This window comes from Balaenoptera musculus, chromosome 5 (genome assembly GCF_009873245.2).
Source record: "Balaenoptera musculus isolate JJ_BM4_2016_0621 chromosome 5, mBalMus1.pri.v3, whole genome shotgun sequence".
Classification (NCBI taxonomy): domain Eukaryota; kingdom Metazoa; phylum Chordata; class Mammalia; order Artiodactyla; family Balaenopteridae; genus Balaenoptera; species Balaenoptera musculus.
The window spans coordinates 38,662,523-38,687,816 of record NC_045789.1 but is presented as its reverse complement, the minus strand read 5'-3'; the positions used below and the strand labels follow the sequence as shown (position 1 = coordinate 38,687,816).

The 25,294-nt window shown below is 36.0% G+C and overlaps 1 protein-coding gene and 1 pseudogene across 1 annotated transcript in view; both read left to right on the top strand.

The window, feature by feature from the left end:
- The window catches only part of PTPN13 (protein tyrosine phosphatase non-receptor type 13), a 230,724-nt gene that overhangs the window by 193,433 nt on the left and 11,997 nt on the right, over positions 1-25,294 (top strand). The window contains exons 38-43 of the mRNA XM_036853016.1: positions 900-961; positions 3,772-3,865; positions 4,569-4,706; positions 4,806-4,894; positions 20,495-20,550; positions 24,745-24,851. Of these exons, the coding sequence (XP_036708911.1) occupies positions 900-961; positions 3,772-3,865; positions 4,569-4,706; positions 4,806-4,894; positions 20,495-20,550; positions 24,745-24,851 (546 nt within the window). The remainder of the gene's footprint in view (positions 1-899; positions 962-3,771; positions 3,866-4,568; positions 4,707-4,805; positions 4,895-20,494; positions 20,551-24,744; positions 24,852-25,294) is intronic.
- Positions 17,751-18,501, top strand: LOC118895634 (annotated as a pseudogene).

Sequence of the window (25,294 nt, the reverse complement as noted above, 5' to 3'; positions counted from 1 at the left end):
TTGTAATATATCCAAGCAATAGAATACTACTCAGCAATAAAAATGAATAGATTGTTGATACATGCAACAACATTATTAAAATAAAATAGGTATGCTGAATGAAAGAAGCCAGACAAAAAAAGAATCCATATTGTATTATTCAATTTATACAAGATTGTACAAAAGTGCAAATTAATCTGTAGTGACAAAGGAAATCAGCGGTTGCCTGGGGACAGAGGGGGAGAGAGGAACAGGGGGAACAGGGGGGAGAGATTACAAATAATAAACTATTGTGCTTTATACTCTTCCAATATGAGTCTTTTGAACCAGTGGTTCATTTTTGGATACTTTTTAATTATTTTTCCTGGCAGTTTAATAAGGTATCTCCTGGAAATAATGAATCTAATTTTTAACTGTAGGGGAAACAATATCATTTTTAATATATGTATTGAATTTTTGTGCTGATGTCTAAGAGTTAAAATCCACATTTGGTTTATAAATATACTAAAAGTCCTTTCCAGTTGTATCCATACTTATTTTCCTGTGTTAAATTGATAGTCTTTGTGAAATGAGATAAAGGGCCTGCTATCTTTCCAGTGACTATATAGTTCAGCACCTGTAATGTCTCTTCCATTTAGTTGGGAAAATCTATATTTAGTATCTCACACTAGAAACATTTAGCCCAAACTGAGCTTTTATGTAAACTATTTTCTTTTAAGAAATTGGCTTTGTCCTTGGAATAAACCCTTCTCTAATATTTGATTCCGTTTAGTTGATTTTAAGTCACTTTGTGATATGACCTCTCTTAGTGTATTAATAAAAATAAGAACATGCACAGAAATATGGGTTTTCTTTCACTATTTTGTTGTCCCTAATGTGGTTCTGAGTGGCTCATCCTTTTCTTTCTGTTCTTCCTTCAGGTCATCACATCGTGGAGCCTTGTGGCAAACCGGCACTCACACCTAATAACTCATTCTCCAAGGTAAGTGAAAAGCCACCTTCTTTGTGTCCTACTTCCTTATCTAAATAAGTAGCTTGTTTGTATTTTGAACCAAACATTTCATATTTAAATATTTGCCTTTTTTAGACACATGTATTGATTTTTAGATACATGTACTTAGTGAACTAATAGGACTTACTAAGTAACACACAATGAAAAGCCCACACACAAGTAACCCTACATCATCGGGCACACATTCAGCTCTTAAATAGGCTAATTACTTATATAGATAGCTTTAGTGCTGCGATTTTTTATTAATGTGCACAATTCTTTTGGTTGTCTCTTAGATACCCAGAAGAGAAAAATGTAATTAAGAGTGGGTTAACATTGACCAGCAGTGACTCTCAAATGACAGATCTCTGCTACTAGTGAGGCAAAACTGTAGTGGCAAAAGAAATAGGCTTACTTGCTTTTTTAAAGACATAGAAAATGCTTTAATACGTAATAAAATGAAAGAACCTAAATCATTTAAGATTATCGCAGGGAAATCTGGAGGTGTTTTAACAAAAATATTTTAATACGTAACTAAATTCCACTTTCAAGCTCTTTATTTAAGGCTACATTTATACCCATTTGTTTGGCTAACATTTCTTTTTACTTTCTGGCATGTAATATACACAGCTTGCAGCTGGATCTTCATTTCATGGAACTGTTTTATCTCACACATATCTCATACAATCTATTCTGAACCTCACTACTCAAATATCTTTCCATGTAAAATCCAGAGCTGAGGCATTTCCCTCCTAGTAATCTGAAAATCTTATCAGCTCAACACGATTTCTGGACGTGAGCTGGGTTTAGTGTAGGAGGAGAAAATGAATTAATTGACCAGAAGCCCCAAATTCTATGCCTTTCATTTCACTGTGTTATCTCAAACTTGTGAAATGGTTTAGCATGTCTTGAAAAGATATTGCAACAGAAGAATTATAAGGCAGAAATGATTGGGACACAAAAATAAAAATTTCTTGGTGTCTGTATGTTTGTAGATTGAGATATAGCTACACGTTTTGTTCTGTTTATTCATAAAGTCTCCAATTTCACATAGCTGAAGTAACTGAATTTGCATGTGTTTCTAGTGTTAGTCGTGCTGTAAAGTGCTTATTTTCTTTGTAAATATCACCATGTTGTTGAAAGGGAGAAAAAGTAGAGTTTCTGTTTAAATTAACATAAAACCCTAGAAATTAGACGCAAGAGGGAGGAGATAGGGGGATGTATGTGTATGTATAGCTGATTCACTTTGTTATACAGCAGAAACTAACACACCATTGTAAAGCAATTATACTCCAATAAGGATGTTAAAAAGAAAAAAAAAAAGAAATTAGAACTTCTGTTATTCGTGATTGCAAACATTTTTTGTTGGAGTTAAAATCTTCCAGGAAGTCTCCCAAACAATATTCTGTCCTTGAATACTAATGTCTGTACTATGAATTCCTCATGAAGAGTGGAATTTTACAATCCAGTGAAATTTTTTGACATTACGTAACCACTATTTATGAAGAGATAATTTCATTGCATCTACTATCTCTACCTTTTATCTTTTTTTTTTAACATCTTTATTGGAGTATAACTGCTTTACGATGGTGTGTTAGTTTCTGCTTTATAACAAAGTGAATCAGTTATACATATACATATATCTCTATATCTCTTCCCTCTTGCGTCTCCCTCCCTCCCATCCTCCCTATCCCACCCCTCTAGGTGGTCACAGAGCACCGAGCTGATCTCCCTGTGCTATGCGGCTGCTTCCCACTAGCTAGCTATTTTACATTTGATAGTGTATATATGTCCATGCCACTCTCTCACTTTGTCCCATCTTACCCTTCCCCCTCCCCGTATCCTCAAGTCCATTCTCTAGTAGGTCTGCGTCTTTATTCCCGTCTTGCCCCTAGGTTCTTCATGACCATTTTTGTTTTGTTTTTTAGATTCCATATATATGTGTTAGCATACGGTATTTGTTTTTCTCTTTCTGACTTACTTCACACTGTATGACAGACTCTAGGTCTACCTTTTATCTTAATAAAAAAAGTAAAATCTTTAAAGCAAACCACCCTTTATTTGTATAAAATTATTTTAATTTATTCTAATCATTTAATATTGCATTTTGCCCTAATCATCTTTCTTTTAATACGCTACGTGCCATGAAGTGCTTCATTCATAACCACTGAATTTAAAAGTTACATTCCATTTAATTATTACTTTATAGTTATGAATCCATTGCTATTTTCCTTAAATTGAGATGAGGTTTAGACTAGATTTGAAAATCTTTATAGCCAACAGTTGATCAGACTGCTAAACTGAAGACTATGTCCATGTAACAACTTCACAAATACTTAAAAGATTGACTTTTTTTTCATTTCCCTGGACCTCTAAGTTTAGTAGGTCTATTTAACTTTTCTAAAAAGTTCTGTGGAAGACAGATCCCATAGAGTATGCCTTAAAAAGAGATTTCTGCAGTCAAATAAATTTAGGAAATACTACATAATACATTTCTCTTTTGACAACTCAAAATTTATATTAGTAAGCATTGTGAGAATTCTTGGAATAAAAATATTGATTTAATGTTGCTTAATCTAGTGTTTCCAAGCATATGCGATGATGGAAAGTCCCATACCCTTTGCATATTTCATTGCACTGGTATCTCCTAGAAGCACTGATCCAAGGAGGGGAAATATAAAAAGGATATTGTACCGAGAAAGAAGGGGAGAAGGACATGGAGGGACAGTGTGCAGTCCCTCCCTAATCCTGGATGTTAGTAAAATAGTAAACTAATGATTTGCTTTGATTTTATACTTTAGGTTAATGGGGAAGAAATAATTGAAATTTTGTACGCTGAAGGAAAATGTTCTACTTATCAGATGAAGGAATCAACAAACCTGGTTCTGTCCAAAGGTAGTTTCCCAAATGAGTCATCCAGTTACTCTAAATGCCCTAATAATTCAAGTAATAAAGAAATGTTGGCAGCCTTTCTTATTTGCCTTACATGTTCCTATAGCTTTAAAAGGAAAGATTATTGTTCAGAGAAATAAAAGAACAGCGTAAAATTAATATTAGCTGCACTACTGTACGAATGTCCAGTATTCATTCTCATCTCTAAGATTAAAATGATTGAAGAGATAGCAGTTTTGTTTGATAATTGTTTCTTGTATTTTTCTGAAGCAGCAATTCACTGGCTACCTAATAACTGAGACATTTTTTCTTGGGGATGTTTGGGCTGCCCTATTATATCCTTAATCTTTGTAACATAACTTCTTTGGTTGAAACTTCTTTAGTTTCTTTTATAAATTAACAATTTGGGATTAAGTTAGAGAAATAAACATTAAATTATTACTGTCCTTTGAAAAGGTGTATCACAGAGATTGATTTTGGTTTACTCAGTTGCATTTATGTGGTCTTTCGTCATAACAGCCAAAGTAGTTCTAGAACTAAAAATGCCTGGGTCCCATTAGTGTAAACTACTTTTCCTTTCATGGCTGCTTTTTCAAAGTGGATGCTTAAAATTTGAAAGACCTGGCATATTATATTTGACACATTGTCTCTTTCTCATATCAATATTTTTTAAAGTAAAACCCCATGTAAATTACTGTTTTTCAAGAATCTGATGTACAAGAAGATGATATTTATGATGATCCTCAAGAAGCTGAAGTTATCCAGTCTCTGCTGGATGTTGTGGATGAGGAAGCTCAGAATCTTTTAAACCAAAATAATGCAGCACGAGATGCCTGTGCTCCAGGTAGATGAACCAGAATGAGTAAGTTGGTACACTAAAGGAGTACAGGAAGGCCTCTACAGAGCATTTTAATTCCTCTTGGCCTATTTCGTTCTTTCCCAGGTGCATTGAAAACCAGTGGGAAGTTATCTGAAGAGAGAGCAGAAGATACAGACTATGATGGTTCACCTTTACCTGAAGAGTTTACGGAGGTAAGGATAATACCTAGGTAAACACTCTATGATGCTATATCTCGTTAGAATTCTCTGATGAGGCCTTACCTCTCCCTACCTATCAGTTTCCCTTCTGAGTATTAAAGATAATATCCTGATGGCTGGTTAGTAACTTCAGTAAGAATTAGAACTGATGTCATTTACTCATTTTGGAGAAAGAACTTGCCTTTAAATCATTTAACCTCTTTTGGTGAAGGTTTCCATTCAGGAAAAAAGTGCCCAAAAACCTTTTTTTTTTTTTTTTTTTTTTTTTTTTTTGCATCTTCATTATTATTACACCAAATAAAAGTTGGTAATTCCAAGATCCCATTCCAGTTAATACCTAACCTAGTTAGAAAACTTGATTTTTATCCTTGAATGCTTGTTTTCTTCTGCCCCTCATGGATCCTTGGTCTTAATTATCATGGAAACATCTCATTCTTTCATTTATTCCATGGCTTTTGCTCTGATTGCTCTGCAATTTCAGTTGAGACATGTTTCAAAAGATTTAGACAGCTGACATTCATAATACATTAAACTAGTTGGATGCAAACTAGTAAAAATAAGCTGTACAGGAATTAGTGCTTAATATATAGTATATACGTTTGTTAAAATATTAAAAAAAATAAAACCCCAAAGTTGGAATCATCTGAGATTAATTTTATTTTTTGCATTTAAGAGTCATCCTATGCCAGGGAAAGAATTACTATTCAAGTTTCCCCAAGCCAAAAAAAAAAAGAAGAAGGAAGAGAAAGAAACAATTAATTTTCAAAAATGTAATCATAGACTTATTTAAGACTTCAGATCTTCTGGGACATTGAGCTGACTAAGAAAAAAGCATGAAATAGTAGATAAATAATATGTATGCCAGCTCAAACTAGGCAACACCCTATTTATATGAATCTGATCTTGCCCATTGTTCTAGGATAATTTCCCTCACAAGTCCTGATTCTTCCTATTGAACACCTTCAAAATTGTCAAAACTAAACTGGTGTCGATTCTTACCATGCATGTACCCACACACAATCTCATATACACAAGATTATTTTCATTAAATACTTATATATAATTAATGTGTGTAAATACAAGGAAGCTTATATCTGTTTTAGTATGTATTTCCTAATCTAGAAAAATGGTTACACAAATATTGAATAGCTCACAATGTATCATGCTGTAGTGTTTTTACTTAAGTTATTGTTCTTTTGTACTATCTGAATATTAATAATTATAACAATAAGCTCTTTGAAAAAGGTTTTCTGAACATTTTAAATCATACTATAATCATATTTTTATTAATACTATTTAAAATACCCCTTAAAATGTATGTTCTGAAGTCTCTTAACTAAGACAATAAATAAAAATCTTTAATTTCCATTTCAAAATCCAATGCCTTTTCTTTAAAAAAAAAAAGCTTAACATAATATAGATTCTCTTTTACACTGAGCTATTATAACAAAAGTTTATAGCAGAAAACTTCATTCAGGTTGCTTTTTTTATTTTGATAACGAAGACATTACATCCTCACTGTAAAAAAAATATTTTAAACAGAATCATTTAAAAATGCAAGCTCCTTTTTTCACCCACTCCTCATCTTCATCTGAGATAGCTATTGTTAAAATATTGGTTTTTACCCTTCTATTATGCATATGAAAACATGTAATTTTTTTTTTCACACACACACACTGTATTTTATTTTTACAAGAGATAAATAGACTGACACCAAGCATTGTACATGGATGACCACAACAAAAGCAACAATGATTGCAATTACCAAACATGAAACACACTCATACTATGTCATAATATTGACATTCAGTCCAGTAATCCTCCACTGTAACAGCTCCTTTACTTTGCAGTGAAAATTGATTTGTATATTCTTTGCCTCTGAGTCCTTGTGGGATTTTTTTTTTTTTAATTCAGACAGAAAGTCACAAAAATTATACTCATCCTCATCAGTTCACTCAGTCCCATGTAATTACTTTTTTTTTTCATCTTGATCTTTTGTTAGCACTTTTATGAGTTCATCAGTTTTTCATTAGAGTTCTGAAAATGCTTATTCATTCAGTTTAGCAGTACAGTCAGTTACCAGAAACCTGTACTTGTCAGTCTTTTCCATGAATTTCTTGAAGATGAAAGCCTTTTATAGGAACATATTTGCAAAAGCATCAGAGTATACCCAGAACTCTCTGTAAATGATAAAAGACTTAAAAATGACCACTGTTTCATAATAATGCAGTTGACAAGAAAATTCGTTATTTCTGAGATATACATTTTAAAGTAATAACTAGGATTATGACTTATAACATTATACCAGAACATATAAGATTTTTAGAAATTTCATATAATGTCTGAAACATTTATATTAACATATTTCCCTACATATTTCCATACAAATACAAATATAAGATTTTTAGAAATTTCATATAATATCTGAAACATTTATATTAACATATTTCCATATATATTTCCATACAAATACAAATATAAGATTTTTAGAAATTTCATGTAATGTCTGAAACATTTATATTAACATATTTCCATACAAATAACCCAATGAAAGTTTAGTATTAGTTGTTTTGTTTGTTTGTTTTTTTATACTGCAGATTCTTATTAGCCATCAATTTTATACACATCAGTGTATACATGTCAATCCCAATCGCCCAATTCAGCACACCACCATCCCCACCCCACCGCAGTTTTCCCCCCTTGGTGTCCATATGTCCATTCTCTACATCTGTGTCTCAACTTCTGCCCTGCAAACCGGCTCATCTGTACCATTTTTCTAGGTTCCACATACATGCGTTAATATACGATATTTGTTTTTCTCTTTCTGACTTACTTCACTCTGTATGACAGTCTCTAGATCCATCCACTTCTCAACAAATGACTCAATTTCGTTCCTTTTTATGGCTGAGTAATATTCCATTGTATATATGTACCACATCTTCTTTATCCATTCGTCTGTCGATGGGCATTTAGGTTGCTTCCATGACCTGGCTATTGTAAATAGTGCTGCAATGAACATTCGGGTGCATGAGTCTTTTTGAATTACGGTTTTCTCTGGGTATATGCCCAGTAGTGGGATTGCTGGGTCATATGGTAATTCTATTTTTAGTTTTTTAAGGAACCTCCATACTGTTCTCCATAGTGGCTATATCAATTTACATTCCCACCAACAGTGCAAGAGGGTTCCCTTTTCTCCACACCCTCTCCAGCATTTGTTGTTTGTAGATTTTCTGATGATGCCCATTCTAACAGGAGTGAGGTGATACCTCATTGTACTTTTGATTTGCATTTCTCTAATAATTAGTGATGTTGAGCATCTTTTCATGTGCTTTGTGGCCGTCTGTATGTCTTCTTTGGAGAAATGTCTATTTAGGTCTTCTGCCCATTTTTGCTTTGGGGTGTTTGTTTCTTTAATATTGAGCTGAATGAGCTGTTTATATATTTTGGAGATTAATCCTTTGTCCGTTGATTCGTTTGCAAATATTTTCTCCCATTCTGAGGGTTGTCTTTTCGTCTTGTTTATGGTTTCCTTTGCTGTGCAAAAGCTTTGAAGTTTCATTAGGTCCCATTTGTTTATTTTTGTTTTTATTTCCATTACTCTAGGAGGTGGATCAAAAAAGATCTTGCTGTGATTTATGTCAAAGAGTGTTCTTCCTATGTTTTCCTCTAAGAGTTTTATAGTGTCCAGTCTTACATGTAGGTCTCTAATCCATTTTGAGTTTATTTTTGTGTACGGTGTTAGGGAGTATTCTAATTTCATTCTTTTACATGTAGCTGTCCAGTTTTCCCAGCACCACTTATTGAAGAGACTGTCTTTTCTCCATTGTATATCCTTGCCTCCTTTGTCATAGATTAGTTGACCATAGGTGCGTGGGTTAATCTCTGGGCTTTCTATCTTGTTCCATTGATCTATGTTTCTGTTTTTGTGCCAGTACCATATTGTCTTGATTACTGTAGCTTTGTAGTATAGTCTGAAGTCAGGGAGTCTGATTCCTCCAGCTCCATTTTTTTCCCTCAAGACTGCTTTGGCTATTCGGGGTCTTTTGTGTCTCCATACAAATTTTAAGATTTTTTATTCTAGTTCTGTAAAAAATGCCATTGGTAATTTGATAGGGGTTGCATTGAATCTGTAGATTGCTTTGGGTAGTATAGTCATTTTCACAATATTGATTCTTCCAATCCAAGAACATGGCATATCTCTCCATCTGTTGGGTATCATCTTTAATTTCTTTCCTCAGTGTCTTATAGTTTTCTGCATACAGGTCTTTTGTTTCCCTAGGTAGGTTTATTCCTAGGTATTTTATTCTTTTTGTTGCAGTGGTAGATGGGAGTGTCTCCTTAATTTCTCTTTCAGATTTTTCATTATTAGTGTATAGGAATGCAAGTGATTTCTGTGCATTAATTTTATATCCTGCAACTTTACCAAATTCATTGATTAGGTCTAGTAGTTTTCTGGTGGCATTTTTAGGATTCTCTATGTATAGTATCATGTCATCTGCAAACAGTGACAGTTTTACTTCTTCTTTTCCAATTTGTATTCCTTTTATTTCTTTTTCTTCTCTGATTTCTGTGGCTAGGACTTCCAAAACTGTGTTGAATAATAGTGGTGAGAGTGGCCATCCTTGTCTTGTTCCTGATCTTAGAGGAAATGCTTTCAGTTTTTCACCATTGAGAATGATGTTTGCTGTGGGTTTGTTGTATATGGCCTTTATTATGTTGAGGTAGGTTCCCTCTATGCCCACTTTCTGAAGAGTTTTTATCATAAATGGGTGTTGAATTTTGTCAAAAGCTTTTTCTGCATCTATTGAGATGATCATATGGTTTTTATTCTTCAATTTGTTAATATGGTGTATCACATTGATTGATTTGTGTATATTGAAGAATCCTTGCATCCCTGGGATAAATCCCACTTGATCATGGTGTATGATCCTTTTAATGTGTTGTTGGATTCTGTTTGCTAGTATTTGGTTGAGGATTTTTGCATCTATATTCATCAATGATATTGGTCTGTAGTTTTCTTTTTTTGTAGTATCTTTGTCTGCTTTTGGTATCAGGGTGATGGTGGCCTCATAGAATGAGTTTGGGAGTGTTCCTTCCTCTGCAGTTTTTTGGAAGAGTTTGAGAAGGATGGGTGTTAGCTCTTCTCTAAATGTTTGATAGAATTCACCTGTGAAGCCATCTGATCCTGGACTTTTGTTTGTTGGAAGATTTTTAATCACAGTTTCAATTTCATTACTTGTAATTGGTCTGTTCATATTTTCTATTTCTTTCTGGTTCAGTCTTGGAAGGTTATACCTTTCTAAGGATTTGTCCATTTCTTCCAGGTTATCCATTAAGTTGGCATAGAGTTGCTTGTAGTAGTCTCTTAGGATGCTTTGTATTTCTGCGGTGTCTGTTGTAACTTCTCCTTTTTCATTTCTAATTTTATTGACTTGAGTCCTGTCCCTCATTTTTTTGATGAGTCTGGCTAATGGTTTATCAATTTTGTTTATCTTCTCAAAGAATCAGCTTTTAGTTTTATTGATCTTTGCTATTGTTTTCTTTGTTTCTATTTCATTTATTTCTGCTCTGATCTGTATGGTTTCTTTCCTTCTGCTAACTTTGGGTTTTGTTTGTTCTTCTTTCTCTAGTTCCTTTAGGTGTAAGGTTAGATTGTTTATTTGAGATTTTTCTTGTTTCTTGAGGTAGGATTGTATTGCTCTAAACTTCCCTCTTAGAACTGCTTTTGCTGCATCCCATAGGTTTTGGATCGTCGTGTTTTCATCGTCATTTGTCTCTAGGTATTTTTTTATTTCCTCTTTGATTTCTTCAGTGATCTCTTGGTTATTTAGTAACGTATTCTTTAGCCTCCATGTGTTTGTGTTTTTTATGGTTTTTTCCCTGTAATTCATTTCTAATCTCATAGTGTTGTGGTCAGAAAAGATGCTTGATATGATTTCAATTTTCTTAAATTTAGTGAGGCTTGATTTGTGACCCAAGATATGATCTATCCTGGAGAATGTTCCATGCGCACTTGAGAAGAAAGTGTAATCTGCTGTTTTTGGATACAATGTCCTATAATATCAATTAAATCTATCTGGTCTATTGTGTCATTTAAAGCTTCTGTTTCCTTATTTATTTTCATTTTGGATGATCTGTCCATTGGTGTAAGTTAGCTGTTAACATCCCCCACTATTATTGTGTTACTGTCGATTTCCTCTTTTATAGCTGTTAGCAGTTGCCTTATATATTGAGGTGCTCCTATGTTGGGTGCATATATATTTATAATTGTTAAATCTTCTTCTTGGATTGATCCCTTGATCATTATGTAGTGTCCTTCCTTGTCTCTTGTAACATTCTGTATTTTAAAGTCTATTTTATCTGATATGAGTATTGCTACTCCAGCTTTCTTTTGATTTCCATTTGCATGGAATATCTTTTTCCATCCCCTCACTTTCAGGGTGTATATGTCCCTAGGTCTGAAGTGGGTCTCTTGTAGGCAGCATATTATGGGTCTTCTTTTTGTATCCATTCAGCAAGCCTGTGTCTTTTGGTTGGAGCATTTAATCCATTCATGTTTAAGGTAATTATCGATATGTATGTTCCTATGATCATTTTCTTAATTGTTTTGGGTTTGTTTTTGTAGGTCCTTTTCTTCTCTTGTGTTTCCCACTTAGAGAAGTTCCTTTAGCATTTGTAGAGCTGGTTTGGTGGTGTGGAATTCTCTTAGCTTTTGCTTGTCTGTAAAGCTTTTGATTTCTCCATCAAATCTGAATGAGATCCTTGCCAGGTAGAGTAATCTTGGTTGTAGGTTCTTCCCTTTCATCACTTAAAGTATATCATGCCACTCCCTTCTGGCTTGTAAAGTTTCTGTTGAGAAATCAGCTGTTAACCTTACGGGAGTTCCCTTGTATGTTATTTGTCATTTTTCCCTTGCTGCTTTCAATAATTCCTTTAATTTTTGCCAATTTGATTACTATGTGTCTCAGCGTGTTTATCCTTGGGTTTATCCTGTATGGGACTCGCTGCACTTCCTGGACTTGGGTGGCTATTTCCTTTCCCATGTTAGGGAAGTTTTCGACTATAATCTCTTCAAATATTTTCTCTGGTCCTTTCTCTCTCTCTTCTCCTTCTGGGACCCCTATAATGCGAATGTTGTTGCGTTTAATGTTGTCCCAGAGGTCTCTTAGGCTGTCTTCATTTCTTTTCATTCTTTTTTCTTTAGTCTGTTCCGCAGCAGTGAATTCCACCATTCTGTCTTCCAGGTCACTTATCCGTTCTTCTGCCTCAGTTATTCTGCTATTGATTCCTTCTAGTGTAGTTTTCATTTCCAGTTATTGTATTGTTCATCTCTGTTTGTTTGTTCTTTAATTCTTCTAGGTCTTTGTTAAACATTTCTTGCATCTTCTCGATCTTTGCCTCCATTGTTTTTCCGAGGTCCTGGATCATCTTGACTATCATTATTCTGAATTCTTTTTCTGGAAGGTTGCCTATCTCCACTTCATTTAGTTGTTTTTCTGGGGTTTTATCTTGTTCCTTCATCTGGTACATAGCCCTCTGCCTTTTCATCTTGTCTATCTTTCTGCGAATGTGGTTTTTGTTCCACAGTCTGCAGGATTGTAGTTCCTCTTGCTTCTGCTGTCTGCCCTCTCTGTCTCATACTTTCTAATGCTTCCCTATTATTCTCTTGCATAGATATACCATAATTTATTAAATTGGCTATCTATTGATGAGTATTAAATTTATTATAAACAGTAATGCAGCAAAGATTCCTATTTCTTTATAATGTAAATTCTCGGGTCTCACAAGACAGAATTATGCCCTCAACCCCAGCATTTCAAAGGTTTATATTATTTTTCTGATTCCTGAAGGCATTTGAGTTTGTAGTCTGTTCTAGTTTGCTTGGGCTGCCATAACAAAACACCACAACCTGAGTGGCTTAAAAAAAGAGAGAAAATTTATCTTTTCACAGTTCTGGAGGCTGGACATCTACGATCAAGGTGTTAGCAGTTTTGGTTTCTGGCAAGACCTCTCTCCTTGGCTTGCAGGCAGCCTTCTTCTAGCTGTGTCCTCACATGGTCTTTCCTTTGTGTGCACACATGCCTGGTGTCTCTTCCTCTTCTTATAAGGACACCAATCCTATTGGGTTAGAGCCCTATCCTCATGACCTCATTTAGCCTCAATTATCTCCATAAAGACCCTATTTCCAAATACAGTCCCATTGGGGGTTAGGGCTTCAACCTGTGAACTTTGGGGGGACACAGGTCAGTTCATAACACAGTCTTTGCCTTAACCACTTATAAAATATAATCAAGGGCTTCCTGAGTGGCACAGTGGTTGAGAATCCGCCTGCCAGTGCAGGGGACACAGGTTCGATCCCTGGTCTGGAAGGATCCCACGTGCCGTGGAGCAACTGAGCCCGTGTGCCACAACTACTGAGCCTGCGTGCCACAGCTACTGAAGCCCAGATGCCTAGAGCCCGTGCTTTGCAACAAGAGAAGCCACCACAGTGAGAAGCCCATGCACCGCAACAAAGAGTAGCCCCTGCTTGCCGCAACTAGAGAAAGTCCATGCACAGCAATGAAGACCCAATGCAGCCAAAAATAAATAAATAAAATAAATAAATTTTTTAAAAGAAGAAAAAAAGAACACTCATGTGCACGTCTTTGTGTGGATATGTAAAATTTAAATATGTATAATCAAATAAAATTTTATTCACAATAGTTACAAAACAAGAGCTCTAGGCATAAATTCAACCAAAAATGTACATATTTATATTATGAAAACTTTAAAACTCTACAGAGAAGCACAAAAGAAGTATTAAAGGAAAACATTCCTTGTTCTTTGATAGAAAAAAATCTAAAATTTAAGTTCTCCCTAGATTCACCCCTCAATTAAATATGGTCCCATAAAATATTTTGAGGTTTCTGTTTTGTTTCGTTGTTTGTTTTAATGAGAGGCAGGGTGGCTTTGTGACATGATTCTAAAGTTTACATAGTAGAATTAGGATGTAAAACTATCCAGAACAAATCTAAAAATTAAGGTTTGTAGGGGGAGAATATTCCTACCAGTTATTAGGAAATATTATGTAAATAATACATAAGTTGTCCTGCCACCAAAGTATAGATAGAGCCCACAAATTTGTGTCTTGAGAATTCAAGATGTTTAAGACCAAGTATTTTGGGCCAGTCCATCCTTAAAAACAATAAATTAGCGCTTGAATAGATAAGACTTCTGCTTTAGAAGAGATTTTGACTAATGGTAAGCAAAACAAAGAAAGCAAAAAACAAATTTAGGAGAAGAGGATGCAAGGTACTGAAATAAAAACATGAAAATGTTTCATGTGTTTCAAAATCTAAATGTGTTAAAGTCACAATGGTAATTATTTTCATAAGAAGACAAATTCAAAAGAGACAAATATGACATCTCCATCCAAGAAAGAAAGACTGAACCAGTATTCTAGAAAAGTTTTGTTTCATCTTAATGTTTCTCGAATATTACCTACATTTGAGTAATTCTAAGAGTTCCTTAGAGTTTTTTTAAATATTCAGAAATTTGTAAGTGTGCCATGTTGGGAATCACCCTAAACAAATGATTATTTACTGAATTTGTTCTTAACAGTATATTTTGCAACCCTGAAAATTTTATCATGTGCCAAAAGTTAAGCTGCTATCCAATGGTACTATAAAAAGTAGAGGAATGTCCTTTTTAAAAAGAAAGATTGTCCCTCTGATAGCTACTTGTGCAAATCATTGCATTTGTCCCTCTGCTCCAATTAACTGTCTCTATACTTGACTACAGTAGCCCCTGCCCCCCATCTACAGTTTCACTTTCAGGGGTTTCAGTTACTTACAGTCAACTACAGTCAGAAAATGTTAAATGGAAAATTCCAGAAATAAACAATTCGTAAGTTTTAAATGGTGTGCCATTCTAAGTAGTGAGATGAAATTCTGCACCTTCTCACTCCGTCCCACCCAGGACATAAATCATCCCTTTGTCCAGTGTATCTCGCCCATTAGTCACTTAGTAGCCATCTTGGTTATCGGAGCAGTCATTGCAGTATCGAAGTGTTTGTGTTCATGTAACTCTTATTCAATGATGGCCCTGCAGTACAAGAGTAGTGATGCTGGCAATCTGGATGTTGCCAAAGAGAAGCCATAAGTGCTTCCTTTAAGTGAAAAGGTGAAAGTTCTCTACTTCATAAGGAAAGAGAAAAATCGTATGCTGAAGTTTGTTGCTAAGATCTACGGTAAGAACAAATCTATCTGCGAAATTGTGAAAAAGGAAAAAGAAATTTGTGCTAGTTTTGCTGTTGCACCTCAAACTGCAAAAGTTAAGGCCACAGTGCATGAAAAATGCTTAGTTAAGATGGAAAACGCATTTAATTTGTGAGTGGAAGACATGAACAGAAAACAGTTCAGCACTCTCCGTGGTTTCAGGCATTCACTGGGTGTCTTGGAACATATCACCCCTCAGATAAAGGGGTACTACTGTACCTCTTAGTGAAGTACTTCAGGCCAATGTCTGTGTGTTATTTGTGAATGAAGGAATGAATGCCAGTCATATACATTATTGTAAATTACTACCTAAAGTTTCAAAACTCTTCACTTCAGCTGTTGCTGAACTTGTTTGATTATTTTGGGGATAACAGGGTAAGAAGGGACGTCAGGGTTTCTGTCCTAAATTTGCTTGTACAGTCTAGCAGTCAATTTGGGAGATGTACACATGCAAATAAGTAAATTTTCTTCCTCCATGGAAGCTCTGATTTCCCACAAATAAATTGAAATTAATATCAGAATAACTTAATTTTACTTTCAACTCTACAAAAAGCTATAGTAAAAAAACATATCCTGCTTTTTTATGGAGTGTCGGTGTGGAGTTCAGAGAGGATTATAAAGAATTAGGGAATATAGAGGCTATACAGGAGTATGTGGGTATGGTTATTAAAGCCTCCTAGAGAATTAGCATTTTAAAGATTTTGATAGGTGAGATAAAACGGGAAAGAGCATTCCATACCGAGGAGCTTCTCAGCAAAGGTATGAAGGTCTGGATCAACATGGAAAATTCAGAGCACTAAATCATTGCTATTAGGGTATCACATGGTGTCTTGAAAGCTAAGGCTTAAGGGATAGGCAGGGATGAGTTCATGAAATGACTTACATGCCATGCCAAGGAAAGAGCCAATATTTTCATCTCACACTGGGGACTACAAATTATGTAGCTGGTCCTAGATCCAGCAGATGCCTCCTCTACTCTTCAAGTTGCTGGATCTGGATTCTTTGATCAGTGGGACTACAAACTAACCTTCAAACAGGCTGGCCATGATAAAAACCTTAAATCTTTTCCCTGAGGCAGTACTACAGCCTCCTCCTCTTCCAAAGAGCCTACAATCCAGAATGAGAAGAGAGACTGACCTACCCCCAAACCATACATAGGTAAACTTTGCAAAAATAGTGAAAAATTGGTTAATACAAGTATTGCTCTAGTGTATTTCCAATTGGGCTTTATCTCATTATTTTAATGTTAATAATAACACTTTACTCTTTTTTTAAATTATTTTATTTATTTATTTTTGGCTGCATTGGGTCTTCGTTGCTGCGCGTGGGCTTTCTCTTTGTCGTGGTCTGCGGGCTTCTCATTGTGGTGGCTTCTCTTGTTGCAGAGCGCAGGCTCTAGGTGCGTGGGCTTCAGTAGTTGTGGCCCACAGGCTCTAGAGGGCAGGCTCAGTAGCTGTGGCACACGGGCTTTAGTTGCTCCACGGCATGTGGGATCTTCCAGACCCAGGGCTCGAACCCATGCCCCCTGCATTGGCAGGCGGATTCTTAACCACTGCACCACCAGGGAAGCCCAATAACACTTTACTCTTATAAAAGGCTGTATACTTTGCAAAATGATTGCACACATGATGATTCCTAGATCAGTATTATGATGGGGAATAGGAAATCCAAATGACTTTACTTGGAAAAAAGTTTTAACCCAGACTAAAATTATCAACTTCTAAAAACGGATAAGGGGGGCTTCCCTGGTGGTGCAGTTGTTAAGAATCCGCTTGCCAAGGCAGGGGACATGGGTTCAAACCCTGGTCCGGGAAGATCCCACATGCCGCAGAGCAAATAAGCCTGTGTGCTGCAACTGCTGAAGCCCGTGCACCTAGAGCCTGTGCTCCGCAACAAGAGAAGCCACCGCAATGAGAAACCTGCACGCTGCAACGGAGAGCAGCCCCCGCTCGCTGTAACTAAAGAAAGCCCGCACGCAGCAACGAAGACCCAACGCAGCGAAAAACAAATAATTTTTTTAAAAAAACAGATAAGGTCTAAGAAGCTTTTTTTTCAGTTGTCAGTGGATAAAAGCAATCTACTTTATTTCTTCCGCCATAGAAGTTCTGTGTTTCCCTCAGATAAACTGAAATTGATATCAGAGTAACTTAACTTTTTAACTCTACAGAGTCTGTACCTAAAAGATCAAAAAAACATGCAATTACAAGTTGTGATAAGGTCTCTGAAGTTTAAAAAAGCACTACAAAAGAGAATACCAAGGAGACCCACTTTTAGACTGGGTGGTTAGGAACATCCTCAGAAGGTAAAGACACTTAGATTAAACAAGGAAAAAGTGAAAAAAAGAGCGATTTTGAAGAGCTAAAAGAAAGGCCCATCCGTTTGAAGCCTTCAGTTAGTGAAGAGGAGAGTAAAGCCAGATGGATTGTAGAGGTAGACAGAGGCCAGATAATGCAGGATCTTGAAATGGAAAGAATTTCCCGTTTAAGATAATTTGTCCTAATGAAGATTTAAATGTAAGATTAACCATGTAAGAATGCAACTTGACATCTCTTTCTGATTGTAGCAAACTGCTTCTGCAGGACTTGGGTCTCTGTGACACCATACTCAGTTAAAGTACGAACTGATTGATCTCAGTTTCCTAGGGAGACACCCCTCCCTTTAAAAAATAAAAGGGCAAATATGATAGCCCTTATATGTGGAATCTAAAATATGATACAAGCCCTGGAGGTGGCTGGCTGCTGGGATGGCAGATGAAGAAGAAGACCCCACCTTTGAGGAAGAAAATGAAGAAATTGGAGGAGGTGCAGAAGGTGGACAGGGTAAAAGAGACTTTTTTCTAAAGAATTACGGTGTATGATGTATGGGTTTGGGGATGACCAGAATCCTTTTGCTGAGTCAGTAGATATTCTTGAAGACCTTGTCATAGAGTTCATCACCGAAATGACTCACAAGGCAATGTCAATTGGAAGACAAGATCGGGTACAAGTTGAAGATATCGTCTTCTTGATTCGAAAGGACCCAAGAAAATTTGCTAGGGTTAAAGACTTGCTTACTATGAATGAAGAATTGAAACGAGCTAGAAAAGCATTTGATGAAGCAAACTATGGATCTTGACACCTTTTGTACTTTCTGAAGCTTCATTATTTTCTGGGGAAACCATATTTAATAACTATGTTTTCCACAGTCAGGTTCTGATATCTAGCCATGTGAATGAAAGAGAACCACAATGTTTTCAGTCTTTATTTTCATGTCTTCAATTTTAGAGTGATATTTGAGCCTTTAATTGCCTGCCATTATATTACCATACTTTGAATTAATTACTGGATTTTAATGACCACATGTAAGTCAAAGTACCTTGCAAACCATTCAGTTCCTTCTGACTTTTGACCATCTAAATGACGAATTAATAATTATGTATTAGGTGTACTTGTGCCATTGTAGGCTGTACTGTAGCTGTTTATTATGTGAAATCTAAATGGTACCTTTGATAGCTAAGACATGTGTTTCATGTATTCTAAAGTTTTTAGATTACAGCAGTCTTAAGTTATTAAAAGATAGTGAACTGGTTTGTGTTTCTTTTAAGGAGAAAATGATAGAAAATACAACCTTTTTTAAGAGTGTTTATTTGTCTTAAGATAATTTGTTTTAATACTTTCTTCTATAGATAACAAGAGTGATTTTTTTCATTTTAATTTTTTATTTTTTGAGAAACTAGAACTTTCCTATGAATGCTTCTGTGTTGGAAGACTTATTTGATTTAAAATCTTCAGGGCTTATACTATTTGTCAGTTTTTAAGAGAACTCATTTTCCCAGATCAAAGCTTCTAAAAATAAGTGCTTTCAGTAGCAGGAATGGCATTGCTGAAAAAGCTGATGGCAGGATAAGCATTTGGGGTAGTGTTTTATTAACTTATTTGTTAGTACTTGTTCATTGTGGAAATGTGTACTTGACTAAGACCATGTGTGGCTATGGGAAACCACTTTTGTAGTTCAGCATATACAGGTTTTGTGTGTATTTAGCTTATTGTATTATTCTTGCACTTAGCTTAAAGTAAGGATTAAAATTGCATTTACGGGGATCATTGGATATTACTGTTTGTGAAACTGAATGTTTTGTGTCCCGCTTATAAACATTATTTATGAATCAGTACTTAGGAAAATTTTACTTTCTTAACCTATCAGTATAAGGAATAAAGTATGAAAAAGAAAAAAGAAAAAAATATGATACAAATGAACTTATTTACAAAACAGAAACAGACTCACATATATAGAAAACTTTATGGTTACCAAAGGGGAAAAGGGGTGGGAGAGGGATAAATTAGGAGTTTGGTATCAGCATATACAAACTACTATAAATAAAACAGATAAACAACAAGGTCCTACTGTATAGCACAGGGAACTATATTCAATATTCTGTAATAAACCATAATGGAAAAGAACATGAAAAAGAATATACATGTGTGTGTATATATATGTGTGTGTGTGTATGTGAATCACTTTGCTGTACACCAGAAACTAACAAAACATTGTAAATCAACTATACTTCAATTAAAAATTTTTAAAATTAAATAAATGGGCAAGATAATTTAACACATTGGAAATTTTAGATTTTAAAATTGAAGTAGTGTAAAAACACATGCCATGTATGCACATCTAAATAATTGTTACTTTAGATTTTCCTTTTTCTTTTTCCTTACCTCTATACATTCATATCCCTTATATAAGAAATGAAAGGGACTTCCCTCGTGGTTAGGAATCCGCCTGCTGATGCAGGGGACACGGGTTCGAGCCCTGGTCTGGGAAGATCCCATATGCCGCAGAGCAACTAAGCCCGTGCACCACAACTACTGAGCCTGCGCTCTAGAGCCCACGAGCCACAACTACTGAAGCCCACGCGCCTAGAGCTCGTGCTGCGCAACAAGAGAAGCCACCGCAATGAGAGACCCACGCACCACAAGGAAGAGTAGCCCCCACTCGCCACAACTAGAGAAAGCCTGCGTGCAGCAATGAAGACCCAACACAGCCAATAAATAAATAAATAAATAAATAAATAAATAAATAAATAAATAAAATTTATATATATAAAAAAAGAAATGAATGAAAAGCCAGGATGAGTGTGAGGTGAATAAGTGGAGCCAGCCAAAACTCTTGTGCCACTGCAGATGCCTTAGCCACAGTTTGGCATGCATTAATTGAATGTCGTGTGTCTTTGTAACATGATGATGAACAATAACAGTAAATATAGGAAATAAAATTGAACATTATATAAGATTGTTTTTGGTTTTTTTTTTTTTTTGGTACAATGGGCTAATTTGATTTTGGTTTCTCTTTGTTGTAGTCAACCAAAATGAATGGCTGTGGAGAATATTGTGAAGAAAAAGTAAAAACTGAAAGGTAAAAAAATAATTTTTCAAATATTTATAACACTTTCATTCTCTTTTTTAGAAGTGCTCTCAAGATTTCCATTTAGATGTTGATTTTTAAATTAATGTGTCTTTTCCAGTAAAATGAGACTTATTGAGTAGATTATGGAACTATGGTTGAATATTAAAAATGTTTCTGAATGTTGTTACAAGGAGGTTCTAGTGACATGTGACAATGTGTTTGTTATGACATTGCTCAAAAAAAGCAATGTATTCTCTTGACCATCAGAAAAAATGCAAGAAAAGTCTAAAAGGAAATGTGCCAGCAATGATGATAGTACCTTCTCCTGGTGTGATTATAGGTAACCTATTTTTCTGTTTCTCTAAATTTTTCTATACTTCACAAATTTCATTCTTTAATAAGAAAATAAAACCAAAGAAGGTAAGAAACATTTTAAACCCCCACAAATGTTTTTCTTTTTGAAAATGGTTTCTAACATAAAATAAGATTTTTTTGTAACACTAAATGATGTATCAGGAAGAGTTTATATATATTGTTGGCCAACAAACTGGTTGTACATAAATTTTGCTTCATATTAAATGATAACCAAACAGTCAAAGGGAGCTATTTCCATTTTCCTAGAAAAGCAAATTGACACTGAATTTTCACTAAGTAAAGTTAGACAGTGGGTACATATTGTTAACATAGAAATGCATAGTTTTATATTTAAAAGATCAGCAAGTATCTGGGCCAGCCACCAATAGTAATAAGATACAGGCTCTTCCCTGTCAACAGGGGAAGGGAGGAAGAATAAATTAGTGTAAATTCTTTGGTTGGCAAATTGAAAACACTATTAACATACAGATTTTATTAACATGTTACTGATTCTTGGAAACACTTTTTAAGAATTTTAACATCTCATGAAGGATCATAAAATTATAGTCTGATATTATTTCTTTCTTAATGTAAGCAAAGTAATAGCATATCTTTTATTATTATTATTATTCTCCAGATATTTATTGAGCACCTAATATAAACCAGACAATGTGCTTGAAATACACTGTTAACAAGACAAAGAAGCTCCTTAACCCAAGGAACTCACAGTCTAGCATAAAGGCAAATATTAATCAAATAATCCCACAAATAAATCATCATAGACCATGATAAATGCTGTTTATTGTAAAAAGTCATGACAGACTGTGAGAGGATATCACCTGGGGGCTTGATGTTCTCAGACAGTAAGTAGTAGGTGAGGTTTCTCCATGAAGAGACATTTACGTTCCGAAGAATGAACAGGAGTCACCTAGGACAGGGGTAGGGGTAGGGGAAGGATGGCGTGGAATTGTCCAAGCAGAGGAATAGCGTCTACAAAGACCCCAGGGCACCTGAGGGCCTGAACTAGACCAGAGTGGCTGAGCAAACAGGAGAGTGGCCCAAGATGAGGAGGGAGCAGGATAAGGACCTTGGCCTTTATCCCAAGAGAAATGGGGGCCATGGAGTTTTTTAAGCAGGGGACTGACATGATAAGATGTGTACTGTGGAGAATGAACTGGAGAGGGCCAGAGGGGAAGTGCAGAGGCCAACATGGGAGATAAATAGAAGGAAAAGAGAGAAAATGAGAGGGTGTGAGCAACCCCATGTCAGCTGGGAGGCAAACTGGTAGAGATTAAGAACATGGGCTTGGAATCAAGCTGCCCAGTTTGTGTCCTGGCTTTGTCACTTACTCTGTGATCTTGAGCAAATTACCTGAGCTCATCTCTAAAACAGGGATAGTATCTGTCTACCTCCTAGATTGTGTGAGGATTAAATGTCCAATACACCTCAAGAGCTTAGAGTGGTGTCTGGCACGCAGGAACGTGCTGTGGCCCAAGGCCACACAGCTACTACTAGAAACAGACAAATACTGGACTGCTCTGATGAAAGCTGGGGGTGGGTGGGCCGGGCCCCGAGCCTCATCCACTTATTCACCCCTAACCACCACCTTGTCCTAGTCCCACCCACGCAGCCCTAAATGCCTGGGACTTCACAGACTCCCTCTCTGCCAAAGAAGGTTGGCCTCAGAGTGGCCTGTTGGGAGCCTGTCTCCTGGGCACTGTGTGAAAAAATGGGGTGATGGCAGCTGACCTGTTTAAGAGTTCCGGCACGCAGGGCCACGCTCAACTTTATAACATGACTAGACTAGAACCTCAGAAGGCTTTCGCTTCCCATACTTCATCTACCAAAAAGAAAAAAAGTCTAAACACTCTTCTGCTTGCTGACGTATATATAAACTATTTTATTTTTTAAATAACAATGAAGGGGAAAAAGGCCACAAAACAGACAAAAACAGCCTCGAAGGAACTCGAAGGACATGTAGATCTCAGAAGGGTACGGTTAACAGAAATGCCTTTGAAGGAACTCCTGCGAAGTTTATGGTGGCCCTCACGACCTGCCTGCTTTATTATTCACTCTGTCTCCCCTCTCTGCCCCTGCTAAGCCATGGTTGTGACCTGGTTTCAAGCAGAGACTTAGTCAACTCTGGGTTCTAACCTCCTAGAGATTTGCTTGGGGACAAGGAAGTCCATGTATCAACCACAGGCCCCACTGCAGGAATGGCCCCCTGAGACCTCACGGCCTGTGGCTGGTCAGGGTCACTGTGGGGTGAAGACAGGGTCTATGAACCCACAACCCAGCCAGCTGTTCCAGGTGTTTGGCACATAGGTAGTCCAAGTATCTCTCATTGTGACCTAATTCAGAATAGCGTATCTTACAATGATACGTGTCATAGGTTCAAAGAACTGTAGTACATTCCCTTCAACCTAGCAATTTTATTTCTAAGAATTGATCCTACTACCATATGTATGCAGACATTTATATAAGAATATTCATGGCAACATTGTTTATAGTAGTAAAAAACCATAATAGACACAAAATAAATTAGGGTGTACTCATACAATGAAATACTAAGTAGCTGTTCAAAAGAATGAGAAAGAAAGGAGGATCCTTATGGGAGGATCTCCAAAACATATCCTTCCAAACAAAGCATACTTGCTAGAAGACCAAAAAGACCTCATGGATGCAGAACTTGCAAATTACATGTTAATTGTGATGTACAATTAGTTGGAGCAGAGGAAAGCATCCACCATAAAAGCAGCATAATTGCTGTCCTGTTACAATGTTTTGGGAGCATTAGTGCATGTCCTGCCTTAATGGTGTATAATAATGTCATCAGACAAAATGTACTGTGCTTTGTTCCCCTGAGTATCAGAAAGTTAAAAATGTATTCAGGCCTTTGCATTATCCTTTTTCATCTCATCTTATCACTAAATGTTATTCTTCTACCTAGTTTCTCTTTTCTAGCCACCCACCTTACCCAAGAGCTGGCATCTGCTGTGCACCCCTAGAATAATGAGAACTTGTACTGAGTTTTATTACATTAAGTGAGTGCCCAGATACCAGAGTGTCCTTTTCACCCCCAATTGTAGTGAAAGACTGATGTCCATCAGTAGGGACTTCTGTAATTAAATGAAGAATCATTCATACAGTACAATAGTAGACAGCTGTTAAAAAAAACAAAAGAGGGCTTCCCTGGTGGCGCAGTGGTTGAGAATCTGCCTGCCAATGCAGGGGACACGGGTTCGAGCCCTGGTCTGGGAAGATCCCACATGCCGCGGAGCAACTGGGCCCGTGAGCCACAACTACTGAGCCTGAGCGTCTGGAGCCTCTGCTCCGCAACAAGAGAGGCCGCGATAGTGACAGGCCCGCGCACCGCGATGAAGAGTGGCCCCCACTCGCTGCAACTGGAGAAAGCCCTCACACAGAAACGAAGACCCAACACAGCCAAAAATAAACATAATAAATAAATAATAAATAAAAGTTTAAAAAAAAAAAAAAAAAAACAAAAGAGAGCTCTACTTACACAGTTGTAATCATTCATCCAAGTGGAAGGGTGGAAACAAACCACCACCTTCTCCATCCCCAAGAGGACTCCTTCAACCTAAGGTTCAAAGACTTGGGATTTGTTTGAGGACAAAATTTAAACTATATTAAACAATTCTGTACCTCAGTTTAATTTATATCTACCAATAAATTTTAGGAATTGTGGATTTAAGGTTTTTTTAATCAGATAATCTATTTTTAAATACCATAATAATTGTAGTGGAAATATGTAGTTCAAGGACATAATATTTCAATTTATTTTGGACACATAACTGAAGAAAATATAAATGTGTTTTGTTGTCATAGCTTAATTCACAAGTCAGCAGAAAAGAAGACTGATGATGATGATGAAATAACATGGGGAAGTGATGAATTGCCAATAGAAATGACAAACCACGAAGATTCCAATAAAGGCAAGAAATTTATTAGCAACTTTTAAAATCAAAAACAATAGGTAGAAAAAATAAGTTTGAAAATTACAGTTTTCAGAATATATGGATATGTTATTTCACCATATGTCTACATTATTAAGTTCTATACATAAAGTTAAATCACATAGACAAACATCAACATTCATTTATTGACCAGATATTTGCACAGTTATTAGGCTAAAATTCTCAGTGACTTGGAGTAAAACATGTAAATAGATGTATAAATACTTTAAATGGAAACACAGAGTCACAATTTTGCCATCTTGGAATAAGAAGTCGAGGAGCACATTTTATTTATAGTAAAGTAAGAAGAATAGCTCAAAGATAGGAAAATTTTTAAGAGCAAGAGTAAGTTGGTCTGTCCTCACTATTACTGCCTCTCTTGTTTTATACTGAGCCAGTAGATAAATGAAGTTCTATTCAGC